At 38.5% G+C, this 24,489-nt stretch overlaps 2 protein-coding genes across 15 annotated transcripts; both read left to right on the top strand.

The window, feature by feature from the left end:
- The first annotated feature begins 638 nt into the window (after positions 1 to 638).
- PSD (ARM repeat superfamily protein) lies at positions 639 to 11,294 on the top strand. 14 transcript variants are annotated; one of them, XM_088956495.1, is made up of 16 exons: positions 647 to 2,845; positions 2,995 to 3,090; positions 3,199 to 3,288; positions 3,454 to 3,558; positions 4,185 to 4,244; positions 4,747 to 4,809; positions 4,892 to 4,987; positions 5,573 to 5,743; positions 6,622 to 6,795; positions 6,906 to 6,971; positions 7,051 to 7,149; positions 9,951 to 10,097; positions 10,535 to 10,647; positions 10,844 to 10,893; positions 11,026 to 11,097; positions 11,258 to 11,294. In XM_088956495.1, the coding sequence occupies exons 1-13, from the start codon at positions 1,121 to 1,123 to the stop codon at positions 10,622 to 10,624; spliced, it is 2,982 nt and encodes a 993-aa protein (XP_088812621.1). In that variant the 5' UTR covers positions 647 to 1,120; the 3' UTR covers positions 10,625 to 10,647; positions 10,844 to 10,893; positions 11,026 to 11,097; positions 11,258 to 11,294. The 14 variants fall into 14 exon arrangements, with proteins under 14 accessions (XP_088812626.1, XP_088812621.1, XP_088812618.1 ...); XM_088956498.1 differs by having other exon boundaries at positions 649 to 2,845; positions 10,535 to 10,759; positions 11,023 to 11,097; XM_088956500.1 differs by having other exon boundaries at positions 639 to 2,845; positions 5,579 to 5,743; positions 11,026 to 11,294.
- An 8,364-nt stretch (positions 11,295 to 19,658) lies between these two features.
- LOC148842157 (serine/threonine-protein kinase RIPK-like) lies at positions 19,659 to 22,494 on the top strand. The gene is made up of 5 exons (XM_088959696.1): positions 19,659 to 20,365; positions 20,561 to 20,696; positions 21,107 to 21,243; positions 21,362 to 21,485; positions 21,600 to 22,494. The coding sequence occupies exons 1-5, from the start codon at positions 19,985 to 19,987 to the stop codon at positions 22,256 to 22,258; spliced, it is 1,437 nt and encodes a 478-aa protein (XP_088815822.1). The 5' UTR covers positions 19,659 to 19,984; the 3' UTR covers positions 22,259 to 22,494.
- The last annotated feature ends 1,995 nt before the right edge of the window (positions 22,495 to 24,489 follow it).

Here is a 24,489-nt window from a genome sequence, read left to right as displayed (position 1 = left end):
TAGAGAATATCTCATTCTCTTACATGTTATTATGTACAATGAGATATAGATAATGTTATGTGAGCAGCCGTTTTAACCCATTTGTTTCCCGATTTAGTACTCACAAAATTTGACCACACACAGTATTGAAAGACTTGCAGCTGTGCATTGATAACATCTCTAATGAATTAAAAAAATATATATGGAGATGTTCCAAATCCACGGGTGTAGGTATTGTGTGAGAATGGTGTGAGGAAGACTAAATCTGGTGTCCACTATAACAACCAGTCAGTGAACGGTGATCTCAGCCAGTTGGCACGTTTGCGAGGGCCACTTCCTTTCTATTAGCCGCTCGCCAACTACACGGCGCTCTCCGCTATGCAGTCAAAACACACTGTTGCTTCCCGTAAGAGAGATTACGATATAATTTTTAAGAGGAAAGTAATAAGACTACGATATGCGGTTATAATGTGTTGGATTATTTCACAGAAAAAACCGCTCCGTGAATCAAGATAGTTGAAACGGGGGCGGCTCTATGTTTAACTGAATCGGATTTTTCGGTGCCAAAAAACCAGTTTTTTTCGGTAATTTTCTTGAAAACTAGGGAGATTTAATTAATTTTGATCCCTAAAAGACTAAAAAAGGTAAAAAACAACCCTTAAATCGCACGTAGCTTCTTGTTCGCTCGTTAAGGCTTACGACCAGAGTCTCCGTCTCCGTCCCCTCCAAAAATCAAAATAAGAGAAAAACTTTCTTTATCTGAGCGGAAAGGAAACCCTAATTTTTGATAAATTAAAGATAGTTATTATCTGTATTGTCTCATGTTCGATCGAGGTAAGTTTCGATCGATGTTCTACAGCATTCACTCTCATTGTTTCTCCCCCGAAATCGAGCTTCCACTGCGTTACTGCTGCTAATATTATTCTTCTTTTTGGGCAATTTATTCCATCAGTTATCGTAAGTTGCGGCAGAAGAAATTAACTTGGCGAACGGTAAACAGAAAAAAATCTATTAAATCAATTGAGCTTCCATAGTTTTTGCCAGTTTAGATGAGCAGAAAGGACTGAAAAACTAAAAAAAAAAATCGCGTTCTTCTAGGGGGTAAGGATTTATTCTAGGGTTTTAGGTTCTTAGGACCCCCATGGACGACTTTGAGAAAGCTATACTCATTAGTTTCGATGAATCCGGTACTATAGATCCCGTCCTGAAATCCCAGGCAGTTGCTTATTGTCAACAGGTCAGAGAAACTCCGTCGATCTGCCGCCTTTGTATAGAACGCATCATTTGCACTAATTTTGTCCAAGTCCGGTTCTGGTCCTTGCAGACTCTCCACGAAGTTCTCTGTCTCCGGTACTCATCTTTGACTCCTGATGAGAAGTTGTATATAAGGAAATCTTTACTATCGATTGCATGCTTTGAAGGTTCAGATGATAAGAACTTGGTTAGGGTTTTGGATGGTCCGGCATTTATAAAGAACAAGTTTTCTCAGGTGTTAGTCACTCTCATATACTTTGAGTATCCTTTGATTTGGTCATCCGTCTTCATTGATTTCCTTCCTCACCTGAGCAAGGGTGCGCCAGTGATTGATATGTTCTGCCGGGTTTTGAACACTCTGGATGATGAGCTGATCAGCTTAGATTATCCCCGTGGTGCTGAGGAAGTGGCTGTGGCTGGACGGGTTAAGGATGCAATGAGGCAACAATGCGTGCCTCAGATTGTCCGGACCTGGTATGACATTGTTTCCCTGTACCGGAATTCTGACCCGGAGTTGTGCACTAGTGTCTTGGATTCTATGCGGAGATACATATTTTGGATTGACATTGGATTAATTGCTAATGATGCCTTCATCCCCTTGTTGTTTGAGCTCATCTTGGTTGAGGCGCTTCCAGAGCAGCTCCGGGGTGCTGCCGCTGGTTGTGTTCTAGCAATGGTTTCTAAACGGATGGATCCACAGTCCAAGATCTCACTCTTGCAGAGCCTTCAAATTAGTCGGGTTTTCAGTTTAGTGTACAAAGATGTGGATTCTGAATTAGTTTCCAAGTTGGCAGCTATGCTTACAGGCTATGCAGCTGAGGTTTTGGATTGTTTCAAACGTCTAGATTCAGAAGAGAACAGGAGGATCTCAATGGAGCTTCTGGATGAAGTCCTTCCCACAGTCTTTTATGTAATGCAGAACTGTGAGGTAGACACCACATTCAGCATCGTCCAATTTTTGTCAGGCTATGTTGCAACAATGAAGAGATTTTCACCATTGAGGGAGAAACAAGTGCTTCATGTGAGTCAGATATTAGAGGTGATACGTGCACAAATTTGCTATGATCGTGTCTATAGAGATAACCTTGATATGCCGGATAAGATTGGGAGAGAAGAGGAAGATAGGATGGTGGAGCATCGAAAGGATTTATTTGTGTTGCTTCGTAGTGTGGGCCGTGTTGCTCCTGATGTGACCCAGGTATTTATCAGGAATTCATTAGCTACTGCCTTGGTATCTAGTTCAGATGAGAATGTTGAAGAGGTAGAGTCTGCGCTTTCTCTTTTCTATGCCATTGGAGAATCAATAAGTGATGAGGAAATGAGAGCTGGAAGTGGGCTTTTGAAGGAATTAGTGCCTATGATCCTATCTGCACGGATTTCTTGCCATTCTAATCGGCTTGTGGCACTTGTATACTTAGAGACAATAACCAGATATATAAAGTTTGTTCAGGAGAATACTCAGTACATACCACTGGTGTTGGCTGCATTTCTTGATAAAAGGGGCATATACCATCCAAATCTTAATGTGAGTCGAAGGGCAAGTTATTTCTTTATGAGAGTTGTAAAACTGCTGAAAGCAAAGCTTGTGCCTTTTGTAGAGACAATTTTGCAGGTATTCAGGTCCTCTCACAGTCTCTTCTGCTCAAACATTTTCCTTTCTTTATAATACATTATAGATGATGATTCTGATCCTTACTATTCTCTTTTATAACTTCCTTTAAATTCCTTAATACATTTTTCAATGTAATGATTGCTTAACAGAGTCTGCAAGATACCGTGAGCAATCTTACACATATAGATTGGACATCAAAAGAGTTGATTTATTCTGGATCAGAAGATGGAACTCACATATTTGAGGTATAACTCAGTTTTATCTAGTTTACGGTTTGTTTTACCATATGAACTGTGAGGGAGGTGCTTTCTTCTTCAGCTAGTTTGATTTAATTAGTATCTACATTTTTGCAGGCAATTGGTTTATTAATTGGGATGGAGGATGTTCCACTAGAAAAGCAGTCTGAGTACCTCTCTTTGTTACTTACTCCTCTTTGTCAACAGGTTAAGATGGAATTACCATTGTTAAAGGATCTATATTTATGTCTAGTGACCGGGAAGAGCTTTTTTTCTTTTTTGTCATTTTTTGGTGTATTTTTATAGTCTTGATTCTCCTGGTTATCAAATTGATATTGACTTGTATGGTACAAAATGTAATATGTCAAACAGGTCGAGGTGCTGCTTTTAGAAGCCAAAGTACAAAATGCTGAAGAATGTTCCGCAAAAGTGGTTATTATCCAGCAAATAATCATGGCAATCAATGCACTAAGCAAGGTTTCCATCCCATTGTTAAGTCATTTAACATAGTATTAGGAGATGCTTGTAAGCTATAACTTCAGTCATTGCTGCTTGTCTACATTTGTTAATTTTTTATATGTATTATGCATATTTAAGGAATTGAATATTTTGTGTTTATTAATTATAGGGTGATTAATCTTTTTTTGTTTGGTTGTTATTTTTTCAGTTCTAACTCATTTGTGTTTGTCTGGATTGATATTTATATTTCTTCAGTGTTCTTGTTATGTATTGAAGGATATTCTATTGTAATTGTTGTACCTCTAAGGTAGCCTTCTTTGTTTGGGCTGCAATGATAATGTATTGTTCACTGACTGCTTCATTATTCATTATTGTCTTGTTGCTAGTAATTTAGTGCTTTCATGAGTCACAAATTTGACCTGCATTCCTGTTCAGCTAGTTTGACCCTTCATTTCCTAGTTATAAGACTTTTCACTGGTATTGTCTGTTGTAGCCAGATTAAACTTGGTAATCAATAAAAAACAATCAAATTAGTAATCAATAGACAAGATTTATCACATGTTGGAGTTTTGACTGGAACCTTCTTTTCATACATCATATATGCAAAAGAATTTGTGCTTACTATGAAACTGTTTGTTCTCTAGGGTTTCAGTGAGCGTCTTGTCACCTGTAGCCGTCCTGCAATTGGTGTCATGTTCAAGCAGGTCAGTATCCAAGACTTTGGTAGTTAGCGCAATGTTACGTGTGACATTATGATTATTTTTCTAGGCCTCAGCCAGCTGGATTGCTTATCTGCAAGGTTGAACTAGCCTATCAAGGCGTTACCTTTTTGCTTTCTATTAAAGCAGTCTAATCAGATTGTCTCGACCATTTAACTAAACTGTTTCTGTTTTGTAGAGAAGACCCTGTCACTGGGTGGGGGTGGGTTAGGTTGTAAACATGAAAGCTCTTGCTACTACGTGTATATATATCCTTCTGAAATGATTGATAGAGCCCATCTTAGTGCACCCGCTCCCAAAAAAGAAAAAAGGAAAAAATCCACACCCTATTTGAAAATCAGAAAGTAAATAAGGAGAAGAACATGGACTCCCCCACACACACACATACAAGAAAAATAAAAGAACTCATACAGGGCAAGTATTTAGCTATCCTAATTATGGATTCTTACAGCATCCCTAAAGTTGTATTTGGCTCTTCTTGTTCCAGACACTTGATGTCCTTCTTCAGATTCTTGTGGTCTTTCCAAAAATCGAGCCTTTGCGGAGTAAGGTAAGTAGTGTATGTGGTATTACTTTCTTCAGATATTGCATTAACAACACTATTATCTAATGCTAACTGTTCCAATATGCAGGTTACATCATTTGTGCACCGCATGGTGGACACTTTGGGAGTGTCTGTATTTCCTTACCTTCCCAAGGCATTGGAACAGTTGCTTGCTGAAAGTGAGGTATAATAGAATTTTGATCTTAACTTTTATCTTCATTTATTGTTAGTTCACCAGCATCCTCTGCTTTGGCCATTTTTTCCTTCTGTATGAATCTTTATTGGTATTGCCATTTGCCATTCTTGTTAACGTTTGTAGTTTATAGGGCATTACCCATATTCAGTGTTTCTTTCCTATTTATTCTACCTTTTTCCCTCCTTTTTGTTTTTTAAATTATTGCTTATCATTATTGATCAAAAAAAATTATTGCTTATCATGTACATTAATTATTATTGTTGACTTTAATGTCACTAGATGCACCACACTCTTTAGGTGGGGTTTATGGTGATCCTTGTATTTCATTTTACAAGCTTTGCCTCGATAACCTTTCAGTCTAATGTTTCTCATTGCATGCTAGGATGAAAGTGTTTTCATGCCATATCTTTTAATGCTTAAAATTGTATATGATGTGGTTATGTCAATCACTTTTAATGTCCAGATAAGTAATTGATTACTGATTTGAATCATAGGTTTGATGAGATGCTAGTTGACAATATTTTCTTTACATGACTTCAATTATTTGGTTATGATTTTTGGAAGTTATGACAGTTGCAGTCAAAAGCGATGGTGGGTTTTCTCATATTAATCAATCAGCTTATATGCAAATTCAGTACCAAGGTGGGTGATATATTAGAGGAGATTTTCCCTGTTATTGCAAGTAGAGTTTTTCATATTCTACCAAGGGATGCATTTCCTTCTGGACCTGGAAGTAACACTGAGGTAAGGTATCTGGTTATTCATTTAGGTCTTGACCCATATTACTGACAAACCTACATTGTCAAATGTGTTTGAAAATGTTAAACATATGAAGTTAGGTCATTGAATTGAATCTTTTACTTTTAGCAGTTGAGTTTGAAGAATGTTTGCTTTACATGTCTTTTGTATCATAGAGTGGATATCATCTATAATTTGATGGTTAGAATTTTCACTTGATTTATGGTTATCCCTGACTTTGCTCCCTTAACATTTATTTTACTCATTTATCCTTTCCTTTGGGGAAGAGGGTGGGCCTTGCTCAATGATTGGGTTGCTCCATTGCAACCCGGGTGACCAGGGTTCAAATCATGGAAACAGCCTTTCTGTCTGTGTATCTGCAGGGTTAAGCCTGCATTCCTTTGGCCTTCCCCAGACCCTGCATTGGTGGGAGACTTGTGCACTGGGCTATCCTAATAACCCTGGGTGCTACTTCAATGGATTCCACCAAAAAAAATGGAATGCTACTTGAATGGAAGAAATAGTGTATCTAAGTGCCATGCATAAAGGATTTATTCAAGGATCAAAATTTCAGTATGTATCAGGCCGTATCGGTTGCCTCCCTATACACCCCTACAGTGGGTGTTTCGGGGCCTGTCCCGGTTCATGGGGTAGATGTGCCTTAAACCGACTCCTCTGAACCAGGTTGAAAAAAAAAAAACTAAAAAAAAGGAAGTGAGTCTTACAGTCCGATACACCCCAACCGGCGTATCGGACTGTATTGATATTTTGAACCTTGGATTTATTTTAAGTGCTCTCTGGTGGCTCATTTGTTTGCAATGATTTCATAGAGGTTATTTAACACTTTTTACATGCATGCTAAGAGCGCCTGCTTCATTTTGTAGGAAATTCGTGAGCTTGAAGAACTTCAGAGGACATTGTACACATTTCTTCATGTGATAACTATGCATGACCTATCTTCAGTTTTTCTTGCCCCAAAAAGCAGAGTCTACTTGGATCTAATAATGCAGTTACTCTTATACACTTCTTGCAATCACAAGGATATTCTTACTAGGAAGGTGCTTATTGTTTTTAACTTACTATTCGGCTTAGACTTCATTGCATGATGAATGCTGACAGGTTTTTCTTAGACTAAAGCCTAATATTTTTTGCTGTATCTGCTATTCAGACATGTGTACAGATTTTTATTAGACTGATCAAAGACTGGTGTGCCAAACCTAATGTGGAAGAAAAGGTAAGCCACTTTTCAAATGTTTGCTGGTTATGCCTTTTTCTGTTCCTTTCTTCATACTGAGCTGAAAAAAATTTCTCAGGTGCCTGGTTTCCAAAGATTTATAATTGAGACCTTTGCAATGAACTGTTGCTTGTACAGTGTGCTTGACAAGTCATTTGAGTTCCGTGATGCCAACACTGTAAGATCCTCTACCATGCTTTCTTGTACTGGTGTCCACTGTCTGTTTGCTTATCTGGATCTATATATTGCTGTTAAAGTTCCATTTTCGTGTATCAATCAAAAGAAGTTCCATGGATACCTTCTCTTCTATCTTGTCTTGGATGGACAATATTGTTCTTGAGAAATCACTATAAAACTAGTTACCTTATGCTACTCTTTTCCATAAGGTAATTAGATAATTTGAGGCATACATTTTCTTGATTTCTTTAAGCATAAATGTCATCATGATAAGCCAGACAGCAAAACTGATCTACTTCGAGGGAGCTCTTCCTCCTAAGAAAGAAGATAAAAAGAAGGAAAGGAATTCTGGTAATGTTTTCTGCTCTTCCTCAGACTTTCACAGAGATATTTATACTACTGCTCCTCATGCATAACAACCTGATTTGCCCGCACATGGGGGGGGTGGATTAGTTATGCTGACGTGTCTTCCTGGAGTAGACAAATTTGATAGGAGGTGCCATATCTTTGGTAGACTGCCTGGCCGAACCCTCAGAACCTGAGATGGCTGAATCGGGGTTCTATCACATCACTTCGATGCTAAGGAGTGTGTCATAGTAACATTCTATGTTCTCCTTAATGCTTGGTTGCAATACAAATTTTTTTTGAGATTCAAAGTTGGATAACTACACTTTGTTCAGTCTGTGGGCTACTTAGGCTGCATTTGGCTCTAAGTAGGGGTAGAGAATGTGTAAATCTTTGCAGCTTTTCTGTCATTGAATATTGATGTTAGTTTCATTTTAGGGAAATTGATGTTAGGCATCTGTTCTTACAAGCCAAGACATATACAATGACCATGGGTCAGCATCAAATGAAGACTGAGATACATCTTCAGAGTTCAGACTATTGGTGAAACAGTAGGAAAATCCATAGTGAATGAAACAACAGCTAGAAATCTTTTGACGTTTCTTCCTTTACTACCCTTCTGTTCAATTTTTTCCTGGTAAATCTAAACAGGCTACAAATGGTACAAAACTCAAAGAAATCCAAGCCTTATTATTACCTGAAATAGCTGGCCATCTGGAGATGATTACCCCAAACCCACCCTAATCTCATAATGATTCACTGGATATCTAATCAGAGAATCATAAAAAGATTTTTTTCTGAAAAGTCTCCATTATCATATTCGTTCCACTATCATACATCTAGCATTGAAGATAAGACATTTGAAGCGTTGAGCTTGCTGAACAAATTTAACTGAACTGAGAGGATGGTAATGGTCAGTTTTGTCGAAGTAGTAAGGTGACGAGTAATCATTTTGGTCTCCTTATTCAATGCCATAGTCCATGTCTGGGTACTGACTTGATGCATTCTTGAGATTATGCCATGTCAAATACAAGGTAATACAGATTGCAAATATGCAAAAAGATTGATATAAAACATTTAGGTTGTGTTCCGATAAACTTTAGGATTTGTGCTTTTAAAGCCTAAAAAAGCACATGGCTTTTTAGGCTGTGTTTTGGCTTCAGGGCCTCGTTATTTGCCAGGAAGTTGTTTACCCAGGTAAATCCTTTTACCTGTGTTCTTTTGTCAGGAAATGTTAGCTGGTTAAATGAGGCGATTTCCCAAAAGAGCACTACCTATTGTGTGCTGGGCTGCTGGCAAGGGCATTTTAGTCCCACAATAGTTTGGCCAATTTTCCTCCTTAATGGGTAAGTAATTTACCAATTTGGGAGAGGGGTGTTAGAGAATAAAACCTATTCAAGGACCTCACTTAACAGCTTAAGCTTTTAGGTTGAATGATTCTTTGAGATGGTATCAGAGCCACTTTGACCAAGTGGTCTAGTGTTCGATTCTTGTCACCCCCATTATAATAAATTAAGTTTCAGCACAAGGTATGGGTGGACCTGTGCTGTCCTCGCTTCAAGCCCAATGGGCTTTCGTGTGAGGGGACATGTTAGAGAATAAAACCTATTCAAGGACCTCACTTAACAGCTTAAGCTTTTAGGTTGAATGTTTCTTTGAGAAGGGGCTTAAAAATTTACCAAGGGAAAGTTCACTTTCTGTGGGACCTACACTTCCTTGCAAAAGAACACACAGAAGTTGGTTGACACCCCCCAAAACAAAAAAAAAAAAAAAGAAAGAAAAATACCAGTAGAAGAGCCAGCCGTTGATTGTTTCTCACAGCCCAAAGCTCTGAAATAAATGAAAGTTTATCCAAACAGAGCAAGGTTTATAGTCTGTTTTACATGAGTAGAACTTGGGAAGAGGACCAATATGCAGTGAGTTCAGTACAGCTGACTGGACTTTGTGGTGGGCTGGGGGACTGATCTTGAAAGTCCTCTTTCTGATGGATTGTTTTAAATTGCCAAATCATCTCTGCATGTGGCTGAAATATGAGAAGCTATAAGGACAACAAATATCTGGGGGGGCTGATCTTGAACTGAGAAGACGGGATTGAGTCTGACAGGTGTAGAACGTGGATTTGAATCTGACATCTGACAGTCACTTTGTGTAAAAAATGCCAAAGGTAAAGTCCATATCCAATCCACCCCTTCTTTTTTTTTTTTTTGATAATTATCCAATCTACCCCATTCAAGACAACAGATAGCCAGGACCTTCATTTGGTAATAGGCCCTTGGATTTACTTATCAGAAAGCCCTTTCCCCTAAAAATTTCCATTAGTTGAATTAATTATGGGTTTTATTCCAAATGCACACCTTGTTATGATTTTGAAAATGTTGTGTATGCTATCATTTACTATTAGCAGTGTGCCTCCATGATAATTTTGACATTGTTGCTTTCTCTGATTCTGAATGACAGCTTATTCTGTTTGGAGAAATTGTTGTGGCACAAAAAGTTATGTATGAGAAGTTTGGTGATGATTTTCTCATTCACTTTGTATCAAAAGGTTTCCCAAGAGTTCACTGCCCCCAAGGTTTGGCTGAGCAATACTGTCAAAAGTTACAGGTATAAGATGTAACAATTCAACTCTTTGTCCCAACTATATGGGTTTAGCTACATGAATCCTGTTCTACCATTTGACTATGTTAAGTGCCACATCTAATGTTATATTACGGGCCCTCAAATCATTTATTACTACTGCTGTTTATAGTTAATAATTAAGAGGACAAGAGTTTTTTGGTCAGGTTGTTTGGGGGGACTTCTAAACGGCCCAGGAATTTTCCATGTGCAAAAAATTTTTGGCATGTTTGCATATTCTTCTTCTATATGGTCAACTTTGAGCCCAAAAGGCCTAGTCATTGTGGGCATTACTAAATTAAAATATTGGAACTTTTGACCATTTGAAAAGAAAATTGTTGAGCAATTAGAAGTTTATAGAATTAAAGATATAATAAACTTCCATTTCACTAATGTTGCTGTCATTCTTAACCATGTGCTTACAGGGCAGTGATATCAAGGCACTAAAATCATTCTATCGCTCGCATATTGAAAATTTGAGACAACAGCAGAATGGAAGCCTTGTATTCAGATAGCATCGTCTTGCTACGTTAATCAGGTTACTAGTATTTACTGGATATTATCTGACTTCCTGGATTTCTGCATTAGGTGGCACTCCATTTTTGCATTTAGAGGTTGGTTATAACAGTTTTGGGGCAACGCTTTGTTGAGTTGAGTATGTTGGGAAACTCTTATTATATTTCTTATCTGGAGTTTCCCTTCCATGATGTACTCATGTCAAGTGTATATTGCAGGGTGTTTCTTTTGTATATATGATATTTGTGTGGCCATCTAAGACGGCGAGGTATGCTAGAATTCTCATTATCTTCAACTTAAGTCTGTCAAACTGTGCTTTTGACTAGGCTAGTAATTTCGATTGTCCACCACTTATTGATTGGTGATTTGGTGGCTGGTGGCTGTTATTTTTTATTAGCAGGTGTAAATTTCCGGGAGCACTTCATTTAAATACGAAGAAATGCGGGTTTCCTGCCTGTCCGGGAAGTGTTAAGTGAGTGTACAAATTTGAGTTTTCAGTAACAAAAGGTCGTTTATATTCATGTTTCCTTAGTTAAATCGCTTTTCCTTTATCCAATAATTAATTCAAGGGTTCTAACGGTTTTAAAATCCCCGGAGTTGGTAATAATTGCAACTTCCATGTCTTGTCATAGGAGGAAAATAGAAAAGGATTCCAAGTTTCCACAGAAACGTCTGCAGTTGATGTGTTATTTAATGTAGTTTTCCCTCGATACCCGGAATATCGAATGCAAGCGTCATGAAGGCCGATGGAATTATAATTTGCAAGAGCTAAACCGGCCATCCAGCTGAGGCCAACCTTAGGGTCTGTTTGGTTTGGTTTGGTTTGAGTAAGAATTGGAATTGAAATTCTTTTGAATCGAATTTCATAAGATATGCATGACTTCCAAGGATGGTTGTCACTAGTAGGGGTGTCAATTGGACGGGATTTGGTTCAATCCAATCCAGTCCATTGTGAGTCCATTATAAATGGATGAGGTCCAATCCAATGACTGTTTTGGACCAATTTGGACTGTCCAATATGTTCAAATTCATTTTGATTTAGATTGGTTTCAATCCAAATCCGGTCCATTGACTTAATCCAACCCAATCCAGTATAAATTTGTTACTGATGGACCAGGTCCAATCCAATATAATAAATATTTTCGACCAGATTGGTCCAATCCAATTCGTTCAAATTGATTTTGGATGGGACGGGGTCCAATCCAAAACTGGTTCATTGACACCCTTAGTCATTAGATAAAGAGAAATAGGGTTTGAGGTGGGGTTTCACAATGGGCCATTCTGATTCTGATTCCAGATTCCTATTCCAATTAACCAAATGGGCCCGTATTGTGGTCCATTACATACGGTATGGGTGATAACCTTGGGCTGTAAGAATCGTGACATCCTAGCTTTCCATTACTCCGATGTCTGATTACCTGGTTACACTTGAACGACGAGAGCGAATCATTGAGCACAAGTGTGGATAGGTCAAACATTAGCTTGAGGCATGATCACAACAGTTTTACCACCCTAAATTAACACACGTTTTTGCCACAACATCGCTTATGTTTCTTTCCTTTACATAATGATGGGATTCGTGATTCTCTGATTCATTGGCCATGGCTAACCGTGTTCTGCCGCAGTGGAATTGAGTTTTGTTGAAGTTAACTCTTTTATACGGACGTCATTGTACAGGAGCTTTAATCTAAATTTGGGCTTTTGCGGACGGCCCCACCTAAGCAATAGGCCTATGTTCACTCCCCACTTGAAACGAGTTCAATATTTTAAAAGCCTGTATGAAGTTTCTTTTCAGCATCTTGGTCAAGCTGCAAGGGTATATGGACTGAATTTGAAATAGCTCATCGAGATGGGCTTCATTTTGGTCATCCTCACTGATTGGTGTTACCATTCCTTTATGTTATACCCGCCAAAATCAAGTTTACTTGGACTCCTATGATTTTTCTTTGTAACTTTGTCCCGTTACACTGTAGATTCTAGCCTAGTGCCCAGTAATTCGGTGCCTTGAGGCAAACGCTTTGGCTTGCTGTGGCAGCGAAGAAAGTTGAAGGGGCAGTGTCAGCAATAGTCTTTTGCACGAAGCCATTTCAGAGAAGAGGCGATGTTACCAAAAGCTCTTCATGCTAACAAAGTCGTTTAAATCTCTCAAAACTGTTGTTTCTGTTGATACAAGAAGTAAAAAATTGGTTTTACTTACCTGGATACGTATGTTTCTCACCTGGCAGCTGCTCGTTACTATGGTCCTAGATTTCCAACGAGCATAGCAAGAGTACAGAGTACTAAGCTTTCACATTCACAGTCACACAGGCTCACAGCCATCTGTGGCATAGTGGGGATCCTCATTTCCTGGGGTGGAGCACTGGGGCCTCCGAATGGTGATGCGGATACTCCACTATTTGCCTTCACAAAAGGTCCAGTGGCTGGTGGTATGTAAACAAAAATATATAAAGTGGACCAATCTTTTTCCTTTCTGCCAGCTATTACTAATAAATACCTCGTGCAATACTCGTGCCTTCATAAAATAAGAATCTAGCATAGTTCTTTTCGGTGTCATCCAAATGGCAACTGGAAATCTGGCATTCATTCCATTTCACATGGGTTTCTGATGTAAAGTTTTCAGGTTACAAATACCTTTATACCTTTCTCGTAAGCGTAGGAATGCCAAAACGAAAAATATGTCTACAGTTAAAAGGTTTTATTATAGCATAAGGCATATCAATTTAAGGGGTGAATACTAACAAAATTACGAATCTGATATATGGAATGCCGGGTTCGGTTTGACCATAGATATATGTTCGCATCTGATTTGACATCGGAAAGAGCATTAGTAACAAAGATTTGATTCCAGGTTCTTTTGAATCAATCTTCCTTAAATTTAGGTTGATCGGAGATGTATCTTTAAGCTTTAGTTTGGGGGCTGATCTGATGAGCGGTCTCCGAACTGTTGAATAATTACCTTGATGTCACGTCGGCGGTAATATGTCCTTGTCCTTATCAAGTCACTTGGAATTACTTCCTATTCACCTCGGATTCACCACGGATGCACCTCAAATCCACCTCTGATGTACCATGGGTGCACCTTCGATCCACCACGGATGCACATCGGATTCACCCCAGATGTACCTTAGACATCTTGAAATTGCTTCTTAGCCATCTCGGCAAGGCTGACCTGTAGGCACCTTGATAGGATCAGGCTGGCAACCTCAAGACCGAGCCAGAAACCTCGGCATGGGGTGACCTCCCATTGTGATTTCAATGACTTGACTGAGGCCCAGTTGGCAACCTGCATGATGTGGAGATCAACCTCTGTTATGTGCAACTTAATGTCCCCAAATCCTCTAGGATCACGTTGTCTCGTCGATAGAACTGGCTTCTGCGCCACCTCCTTCGAAAGTAACTAGATAAATACACTATGTGAAATTCACGACTACCTACACCTATATAAATGCACCCCCTTCAACCAACCAAGGAAGATACATGCAATTTAACATTCATAGCTCTTTTACTTTCTTGCTTTTTAACTCTCATAGCACATTCACCCCTAACTTAAACATCAGGAGTGCTCACCCCAAATAAAACACTCCAGGTACTCTGGTTATTATCTTCTTACGACTTAACTAGCTGATCTCGTCAATTCCACCAGCGAGCACCAGGTCACGCTCCGTCACCAATTCACCATCCTTGATAAATTTGTACAAACCCAACCTAATAATTATTATTAGTAAAATTTAATAATGTCCAAAAAGACGAAGAAAGAAAGCTTATTATTTAATATCTGGTCAATGCATAGGGCTATTTTGATTTTAATCTGGAATGCAAGGCTGTAAGGGAATGTGAAAATTGTGAGGACAGGACCCGATGTTTTGGTTGGCCACTTCACGAATGTTCGATGGAAAATTGAAATGGACTTTAACAAAGAGTTTAAATACAAATATGTACAGTATAAAATTGTGTTGTGGGGCGCAAATTGACACGCATGGAGATGGAACCTCGATGGGTGACGGTTTGTTATCCAGTCGCATCAGAAACTGAATTAAAGACACAATCACAGAGCAGAAATGAATCTTTTGATCGATGCATATGGACTTACCCATCGATCACGTCTCTACGATATTCAAGTTTGTATTCCTTGTTCTAATTTTAATTTGTTCTGCTGGTTCTAGAAGGATTTGGTGGCCCTTGCTTAATTATTAATATTAATAGTGACACTTCTGAATTCCGAGTCCTGATCCTGACCTTAGACAGCAACGAGTAGCTCAACCAATTGATCCCACCCATTCAATTAATCTATCGTTTCATCCAAGATGGAGACGTTTTACCACTCCATTGCCCTTGTTTTTCAATATCAATTGCAACTCATGCCTTTGTTAAAATATTAATAAAATTGGACGGCCAAGATCATCCACTAAACTTTCTTCATAGTTCATACAAAGCATTTTCCGCATGGGACAATTGGGTCCTTTTCATTAATAATTTTTATGAATTTGATACAGACGTGGCAGCCATATAACGCTTTTGATTGCTTCATGTCTAATTTAAATATGTCCAAGTTTAATTGATTAATTAACAGGATTAGTGTAGTCTCTACACTCTACACTCTACAGATAGGATCTCTACACTAGTTTGGATTACAACATGCGTACTTACCTACCATGCCCCGATTTCTTCGTACAAATATATTATTTCTGCTTCTTTTGCTGAGTTCATTGTTCATATTTTAATTCAAAGTTAAAATTTAAGGTTTTGAATGCAAAAATTTACAAACGCATGGAATTTGTGGTGTTAGCGGTCAGAAGCATTCGTTTAGTGGGGACTTAGGAGAGTGATTTGGCTCCCCAGTGACATGATGAAATATGGTAATTGGAAACAGTTAGATGGATGATATCTTAGCACCATATAAATAAGTTAGGAAGCGCCAAGCATTACACAAATTTTGTACTTGTCCTGACATCCTCAACACAACCTCAGCAAATCAATTGCGAATGGGCACAACAAGACATCAAGTCATCATGAGAGGCAACTTGCTTCTGTTGATTTAACCTGAGTTCAGTTAGCGATCTGCCTAACATGCTAAGCGAACTTTTCCTTCTCCTTCTCCTTAAGTGGGCAATTGTCTCCGATTTCTTTGGGATCATGATGCCACATCGAAAGAACTGATTATCACCCCGCTTGCTTCAGGCACAATTAGATAAACACTACCCGCTTACATGAAATCCATCTCTAGGCATAAAACCACCTCCGAACTAGATATGCCAAAAATCTCAAAAGAAAGGAGATGTCAGGACAAACAACCTACTCAATCCGGCGTCCGAATTATCTATCAGTAGGAAACACTAGATCGCACAGATAGATTTATATAGAATATTATAGAATGTTCCCTGCGCTAAGGAAAGAATTAAACTTTAATTAATAACCTTGAAGAATTCCAATGGCCATGAATGATTTTGTCTGTCTATGTTTTTGTTTTGTTAATTTACCGAAATTGAACCATCCATCTATGAATATTGATACTGGGATAAATATGGTCCATCCACTCATACCCAACCAGCTTATTCCTACGATGGTGTTTTCCTCGATTCCTTGCGATGAGCGCAAGATTTTTTCATTCTTTCTCCCCCCTAAGAATTAAAGATCGGTTCATGTATCAATTCTTTCTGCATTTCCTTTTCATTTCAGTAGACCAAGAAAATGATAGTAGCTAAGAAGTCCATTTCAATTAATATTTAATTGTTTTTCTTCCTTAAGCAGCCAACATCACTAGTATTTATAATATCTTGGGTTGTTATTGGACAATTAATCCATTGGTTCATAATAACTAATTCCTTGTAAAGTTGCAGTCTCTTCATTTTGAAAAGTAAAAGTAAAAAAGCAATTCTATTCCCTGTATTCAAGTCTATGATATCAGCATATGCATCTGGATCAGTCAATACAACCAACATAGGATTCCTTTCTTCTATATTTACTTTTGTTACTGAATTAAAATTTAAAAAATTGGGATTGTTTGGTAAAATTCCATAGAGTAGGTATTTAAGGTATGGTTGTTGTGGTTTGATTAATTTGTTCACCACCCTTTTATCTTTGACCTTCTCAAACCAAATGAAAATTGAAGAGTTGTGTGAATATGTGTCACAATAACTTGTAAAACCAGAATGAATGCTTCTGGGTTTCAAGATGTATAGCAAAGAAATCTATTAATTAGCAGACCATGAGTTTCACCTGCTCTACTTTAACTAATAATTTAATACATATATATAAATCACCCAATAAAAATAAGAAAATAAGAACTTGTGTATAAATTGCATTTATTGTGTGATATAGTGCAAGAGAATTTTCATTTTCATTATTAAGGCACATGTCCTGAATTAAGAGCTCTTTAAAATGAAATGAAAGAATTGCCCTTTTGGAAATATATGCTCTAGAAGCCTCCTTTATATATCAAGAACAAGTAGTGCACTTCATTAACCATATTTTCTTTTTAATTACTATATTGTTTAATTTATTGGAAGCACATCTAGAACATAGTAAATCAATTAATCTCAAAAAGTCTTTGTCAGTTTGTCTCCAAAACTTAATTTCTGCAATTGAATGAATGAATGAATGAATGAATACTGTAAGGTATAAAGAGTTTAAACTCTGATGAGATAATTGGGCCTCAATTACTGACTGCGAGTCTAATTAGCCTGCTACCATTTTCTTCTTCTTATTATTATTATTTTGACAGTTTCAACTATTTCTTCTTCTTAATTCGTACAGGTCAGGGTCAAATATAAACAGTCACTTCTTTCTATTTCTTGCTCTCTTCTCATTTGTGTGAAATGGTAAAGCGGGATTCATTAATATGAAGAAGAAATCCAAGATTCATATACTGTATATGGTGACACCCTGTTGAGGCTTGACACGTGGCTAGGGGGAGATGGCCGGCTGGCTCTTGTCATCAGGATGAAAGACTCCTTCCCGGCCGCGGAAGAAATCAGACAAACCCCAAACGCGTCAAAAGCACTCGGACCTCACCAAAAATATAGAAAGAAGAAGAAGAAGGCTCAGCTCTACGCCTCTACCTCTCCAACTCCGACTAAAAAACAAAAGGCGTTGGCATTATCATCATCTTCTCTTTTAAATTCGTGTGACTTGACGAATGAATAGCAAAATGACAAATTCACCCCTGACCCGAGTGGTGTAAAAGTTGGAGCTGACGAGAGATGATGGGTGATAGGGTCGGGTCGTAGCATACCTACCATGGCTTTGACATCCAACAGTTTCAGCAGGGTATTGCGGCTGAAACAATGGTGTGAAAGCTTCTGCGTTTACAGACGGGCGGACTCGGACTCGGACTCGGAATCGGACTCGGACTCACCTACACACTACACACTACCCACGCACACGTATACGCACACGCAACACGCGCACCTTTAATCTATTCACTCTTATATCCTCATTATTCTGTAATCCATACCACCTGAGATGTTTTTAATAAACTCCAAAAAAAAAAAAGTCAATTAGGTCGATGATCACAGCCCCTTTTGGGTTTATGGTTGTGATGGGTTTTAGTCTTAGACTGTTTGAGGGGTAGGTTAGCAATCACCTTCAATTGCTAAAACTCGAGTGGACCCATTTGAGGGATGAGGAATGAGGGGTTCTTTATTTATTTATTCATACATGGCTTCCACAAAATAGGCCAATAAGTTCTAGAAGCTCTTCGGCGTTAGCCAAGTCTCAACTATCATCCAATTCCGATCCTCCAAAGTATTAATTTCTTTTTTGTTGCTTATGCAGCAGTTTCAGACCAAAATACAAACTACATACAAAAGTCTTCGTCTTACACTTTTAACTTTTTATGGTCTGGACGTGAAGCCAATTATTAAAATTATATAGTAAAGATAATTTATGAATTCGTTTTCTAAAATACAGGATTCGGAGGGAAGCATTGAAGAATTAAAGTAGGACGGGCAAAATGAAGAAATACATTTGAAATTTTATATATGTGTTAGATTAAAAAGAAATTTCTATAAAATAATTACATTGTAAGACTATGCTATGTTGTATTAGAGCAAGAGTATTGAGTAGTAAAGAAACTATATATGTAAAAAATTGAACGTAATAAACATATGTATGCTAAGATGAATATGCGAAACTAAGGATTTTTAAATCAAACCTGACAACGAACTAGTAAGGGGTCTGGTTCCTGGGATGATCAATTCAACCGTTCGAATCGAACAGATGACCCGTTCTGACAAAAAAAAAATCGTTCAAACAGTTTGACCACCCGAATCAGCGGTTTGCTGATCAAATCAATAGTTTTTGGGGAAATAATGATTATGAGGTAGAATGGGTGATCGGTTCCTGGTTTTTCCGGTCCCATCCGATTTTTGAAAACCCTGTGTGAAACAACTAAAAATATTAGGATCATAAATAGAAATATTTATAAGAAATCAGGAATGATTCTAATAGATTATGAAATAAGAAAAAATAGACTAAAGATGATTTGATCATTTTCATAGAAAATCAAAATCGTTAACTTAACACCCGTAAAAAATTGATTTATTACAAATTGAAAAAGCTAGAAAGACTATGGGTAGACTGACTGTAAAGCAAAAGAGATGTGAATAGAAATAAATAAAATTCGTGTAAAGCAAAAGGATAAGGCTTGGATGATGCATGAATAAGATGTAAAATTACATGGAAAGAAGAAGAGAAGCAACTCTCTATTCAGACGTGTTCACTCCCTGTCCCCCATATAACCGGGATATTTATGGGATAGCTCAAACAAACAAGCCGTTTTCAAATTGTTTTCTCATTTTCTTGGAAAAGAAAGTCTATGAAGTTGTTTTTCCTATTAAAACTTGGACGAATCATCAAGATGGAACGCTGCTTGGAAATCACAATCAGTGGTTGAGGGGGAGCCGAGAGGTTCACAAAGTCAAAGGGCAGAAACGTAATTTGGTCATATAAACCTACCGAACCATGGAAAAGGCTCACGAGTTACGACTTGCCTTCAGAAAGATTTATATATACATGCCAAATGACCAAACCGTATCTCATAACAAGTCTCCAACGAGATTTCCTTTCCATTTCCATGTCGCGGAGGAAAGAACTTTGAACGGAAAAAACAAATTATATATACCCACAGAGCGAGCGAGAGAGAGAGAGAGAGAGACAGGGACCGAACAGAAGTGGAGATCATACACAAAGCTTTTCTCTTTCTCTGTGTAAGGGACAGAGAGAACAGAGAGTGGTTGGTCGGTCATTGGATTATTCATACTCAATCTCGGCTTCATCTCTTCTAGTTCTTCTATTTTGATTGGTCTGCAATCGATTGCTTCTTCATCGATTCTGGGTTTGAAGTTTTGCCGACAAATAAAATGACCAAGAAGATAACGTGGAAATCCTTCGTTCCCGGTTGCTACAGGGCGGAGATCCCGCCGGAAGAACCCAAGAAGAGAATTAAGAAGCAAACTTCTTCTTCGTGGATATCGTTGACAGACATAAGCAACCCGGGTTCACCACTGTCGGCCGATGATATCTCGAATTCTGTCATCGGCTCCAACCTCCATGCGTTTATGCTGGCAGAACTGAGGGTGATCACGCAGAGCTTCTCGTCAAGCAATTTCCTGGGCGAGGGCGGGTTCGGCCCAGTTCACAAGGGGTTCATCGATGACAAGCTCAGACCTGGGTTGAAGGCGCAGGCTGTGGCCGTTAAGCTCTTGGACTTGGAGGGCTTGCAAGGACACCGGGAGTGGCTGGTGAGAATTTACACCAACTGCGCTTGATTTCTCTTCATCAATATTCAATCTGATATATGGAAATTAAAACTGATTAGCTAGATGAACCCAACCGGTTGGGTTAAGTCTTCTCTGAATAGATTGATTGGTCGATTCTCTGGTGCTGCTGCATCTTTGCGTTAATTGCTAAATGTACTTTTATGTATTGATTTGCAGGCTGAAGTTATATTTCTTGGGCAATTGAGGCACCCCAATCTCGTGAAGTTGATCGGATACTGCTGTGAGGACGAGCACCGACTTCTTGTATACGAATACATGGTGCGAGGAAGCCTAGAGAATCAACTCTTCAGAAGTACGTCTGTTCTCCCTTTCTGTAACATCGTTGGATTTATATATATATATATATATATATATATATATATATATATATATAGGTTTATGGCCTGTTAGGAATTGGGTGCCCTGTCTTCCTAATCCTCACTACATTTCCACCGAGAGATAAAAAAGGAATCATCTTATATCAAATGTTATTGTAGTTTTGTGCATTTTATTTCACGGAATTCGACAAAATGATTTAAAAATCAGAGTCTGAGTTTGCAGATTGCAGAAGAGTTAATTAGCACCCAGTTCCGTTTACTCCAGTTTATTAATCGTAAAAAGCAAAATATTTTTGACTTAGTAACCATTATCAATTATTGTTTTCTCGCTATCTTTAGACAATGAAGGATTATGTCTAATGAATCTCTTCTCTGGGAAATGCAGGATATTCTGCTTCGTTGCCATGGTCAACCAGAATTAAAATTGCGCTGGGAGCTGCCAAGGGTCTCCAATTTCTGCATGAAGCGGAGAAACCTGTAATATACCGGGATTTCAAAGCTTCCAATATATTGTTAGACTCGGTATGTTCTTCTCATTCACTGTCAGTTAGTCTACAGGCTTGAACTAATGGCCTATATATTGATCTCTCCGAGTCTCCCTATATATAGCTAACTTTCCTCTGGTCCATTTTTCTTACAGGATTACACAGCTAAGCTCTCAGATTTTGGGCTAGCCAAGGACGGTCCTGAAGGGGATGAAACTCATGTCTCAACCCGTGTTATGGGCACCCAAGGCTACGCAGCTCCCGAGTACGTCATGACTGGTAATTATAGCCTTACCCTTTTACTTCTCTATATATCAGGAAACAAGTTGCGATGTTTAATGAAATTGAGCAGAACCCACTAACAGTTTGATATTTTTGTGGCTAAATTTTCAGGTCATTTGACAGCAATGAGTGACGTATACAGCTTCGGAGTGGTGTTCCTAGAGATGCTGACGGGAAGACGATCCATGGACAAGAACCGTGGCCCTAGAGAACAGAACCTTGTAGAGTGGGCAAGGCTACTATTGAATGATAGTCGCAAACTAGAGCGGATTATGGACCCAAAGCTGGAAGGGCAGTACTCGAACAAGGGAGCTCAGAAGGCAGCTGCATTGGCTTGCCAATGCTTGAGCCACAACCCAAAGTCCAGACCCACAATGGGCACCGTGGTTAAGACCTTGGAGCTTATACAAACCTATAACAACGACATCCCCATTGGACCGTTCGTGTATATAGCTCCAAGTGAAAACCCCAAGGAAGGTGATGTCAAAGTGGGTAAGAAGGAGGAGGAAAAGGAAGCAGACAAGAAGAAAGAGAATGACCACCACCACCACCAGCGTGCAAAGGAGGATAGAAAGGAAGGTGAAGCAAACAAGGAGGAAAAAGACGAAAACAAGAAAGGCAATGGACGTCGCCACCACCGTGGCCACCGACACCGCATAAGGACACCAAGATCTCCGGCGGTCCATTCTGATACTACATTATATAAGAATTTTGGTAGTGGCTTGAATTCCCCAAAAGCAGTACAGAAGCAAGGGGAAGTAGCTTTGTAGATTTGTAAATCAGTAAATCACACTGTTGACTACTGTACAGAGATTTTACTTCCGAGTTTCAAGGAAGTGATGGAGCTTGTGTAAACGGAGCGAGCTATCTGGGGTTTCTTTTTTTTATTTTATCATCATCAGTGACTGTCAAGTAAGGTTATAACTTATAAAGTGGTCCATATTGTTGTGAGGACGGACCTCTTGGTCATTTTAGAAATTCTTTCAATACTTGGAAAATTCAATCCTCTCTCAGTCTCAATTATCAAATAGAAAGGGTTAAGCATTCAAAATATAAAATTCATAGAGAAAGCCCAAAAAAGGGCTCGAGGCAAGATTATAATTAATTATACAATTGAAGAAGCCACCGCCTGGAAAGTGGAAAGGTCGGTCCTGTGTTATCAGAGAAGGAAACCTCTTTTCTTTCCTTCTTTGTTTTTTGTTTGAATCACGTCTAGCACCAACCAATAGGTGTTTATTTTTTACCTGATCTTACTAAAATAATAAGGAGATGAGATTAGCATAGAATAGCACAGACAGCGATAGTTTAAGAGCTAATTGAGGTTGATAGTCTTATTGTTAATAAATCAAACCCCCATCATATAGAAGAGTTCACATCTCCGCCCCACAAGGGGCCACCCCACAACGTCCCACAGCACATCTCCGCTGTGTATTAGGAACATCTCCTGATAATAATGATCTCTTTGGTTTTGGTATTATCATCGGGAGATATTTTCAATACACAACGGGAATGTACTATAAAACATTGTGGAGCGGAGATGTATATTCCATCCAGAAACGATCTAACAATATATATATCCTAGTCTCCAACATTATTACTTTCAGCAACACCTTGAAAGGAGCAGTTCAGCCAATAATCATGTACACGGTTCCCATTTATTCATTCATTCATTCAATTCCAGTAAACTGTACATTTACGGAGGGTACTGGTTTACATAGGCCACAAATTTCTGTAACACCACAATAGGTATCAACTAGAAAATAACTACAACCATTGGATGTGTTAAAAGCATAAAATTGCGAGTTCAAATCTGAGCCCCACAATGTCTCACAGCACATCCCCACTGTGTATTGGGAACATCTTCCGATGATCCACCCCCCCTGTGGGGCGCAGATGTGAACTCCAAAATTGCAAGCTCAAAGCCTTAGATTGCAGACACAGGGTGTCACCATCTCAATTGTTAATCTAATTAACAAGAATAGGCACTGCAAGAGAGATATATAGAAGTTGGATTATGTCACATAACAATAAACTTGTTTGAAAAAATTGAATTCTAATCCTATTTAATGATTAAAGCTTGAGGTTTGACAAAGAAACAACCACCTAATTAAGTAACTTGATCAAAGTCAAAATTCAAACATTATCAACATAGAGAAACTTGGCAACTTGAACAAGATGAAGAAAGGAACACCAACCCCTCACCAACCCTCGCATTTAGATAAATTGTCTGCCCAATAATCTGTGTAGTGAGCAAATCCCCCTTTTCTTGGTCTTTGTTTCTTCTTGTTTTCTTTCTTCTATACAGTGGGCGCTATAAGAATTTATCCAGAAGGTTGTCAAGCTGTATATTCAGCTATAGGAATTTTAAACTATATGGCAATATCTCTAATAATTTATACATGGAGGTAGTACCTTAGAGGAGAATATAATCAAATCATCAGCACAAACAATGAGGAATGCATCTCTCAGTTCTCACGCGATTCAACTAAATATTTTATTAGATATGCAGTTCCATGTGATTGCAAAATGATATTTGACATCTCGAAGACTTCCCAAGATTGGATAAAACCTGATACAGTTACTGAGCCCATGGATGAGTTTTGATTAGGTAGATAAGTATGATGAGATCTTTCCTTTTTTTAAAATTACTTATCCCATTCCAATGACGTTTATGCAAAAATATATGAATAGAAGAATCAATTGGCCGGATCAAGGTTTTGAGAATGACGTGGTATTGTGGTGTGTATGCCATAAATCTGGAATTAAACTAAGAATATAAAGGTATGTTTGGTTCGCAGCCAGAATCAGAATTGAAATTGAAACCGAAATCCTTCAAAATTAGAATCAGAATGGCCTATTCCCATTATCTGTTTGATTCAGATTGGAATCAAAATGGGAATTGGAGTAAGCTGGAATGGAAATTTTCCAAGAAAGGGGGAGGGAATGGCCATTCGACCAGGAATGGCATCCCATTTCCAATTCCAAACCCCTGTTCCTTTGA

The sequence above is a fragment of the Nelumbo lutea genome, chromosome 8 (genome assembly GCF_056320005.1).
Source record: "Nelumbo lutea isolate HS-2025 chromosome 8, American lotus-T2T, whole genome shotgun sequence".
Taxonomy (NCBI): Eukaryota; Viridiplantae; Streptophyta; class Magnoliopsida; order Proteales; family Nelumbonaceae; genus Nelumbo; species Nelumbo lutea.
The sequence above is the reverse complement of the archived record's forward strand: the minus strand, read 5'-3'. Positions and strand labels throughout refer to the sequence as shown.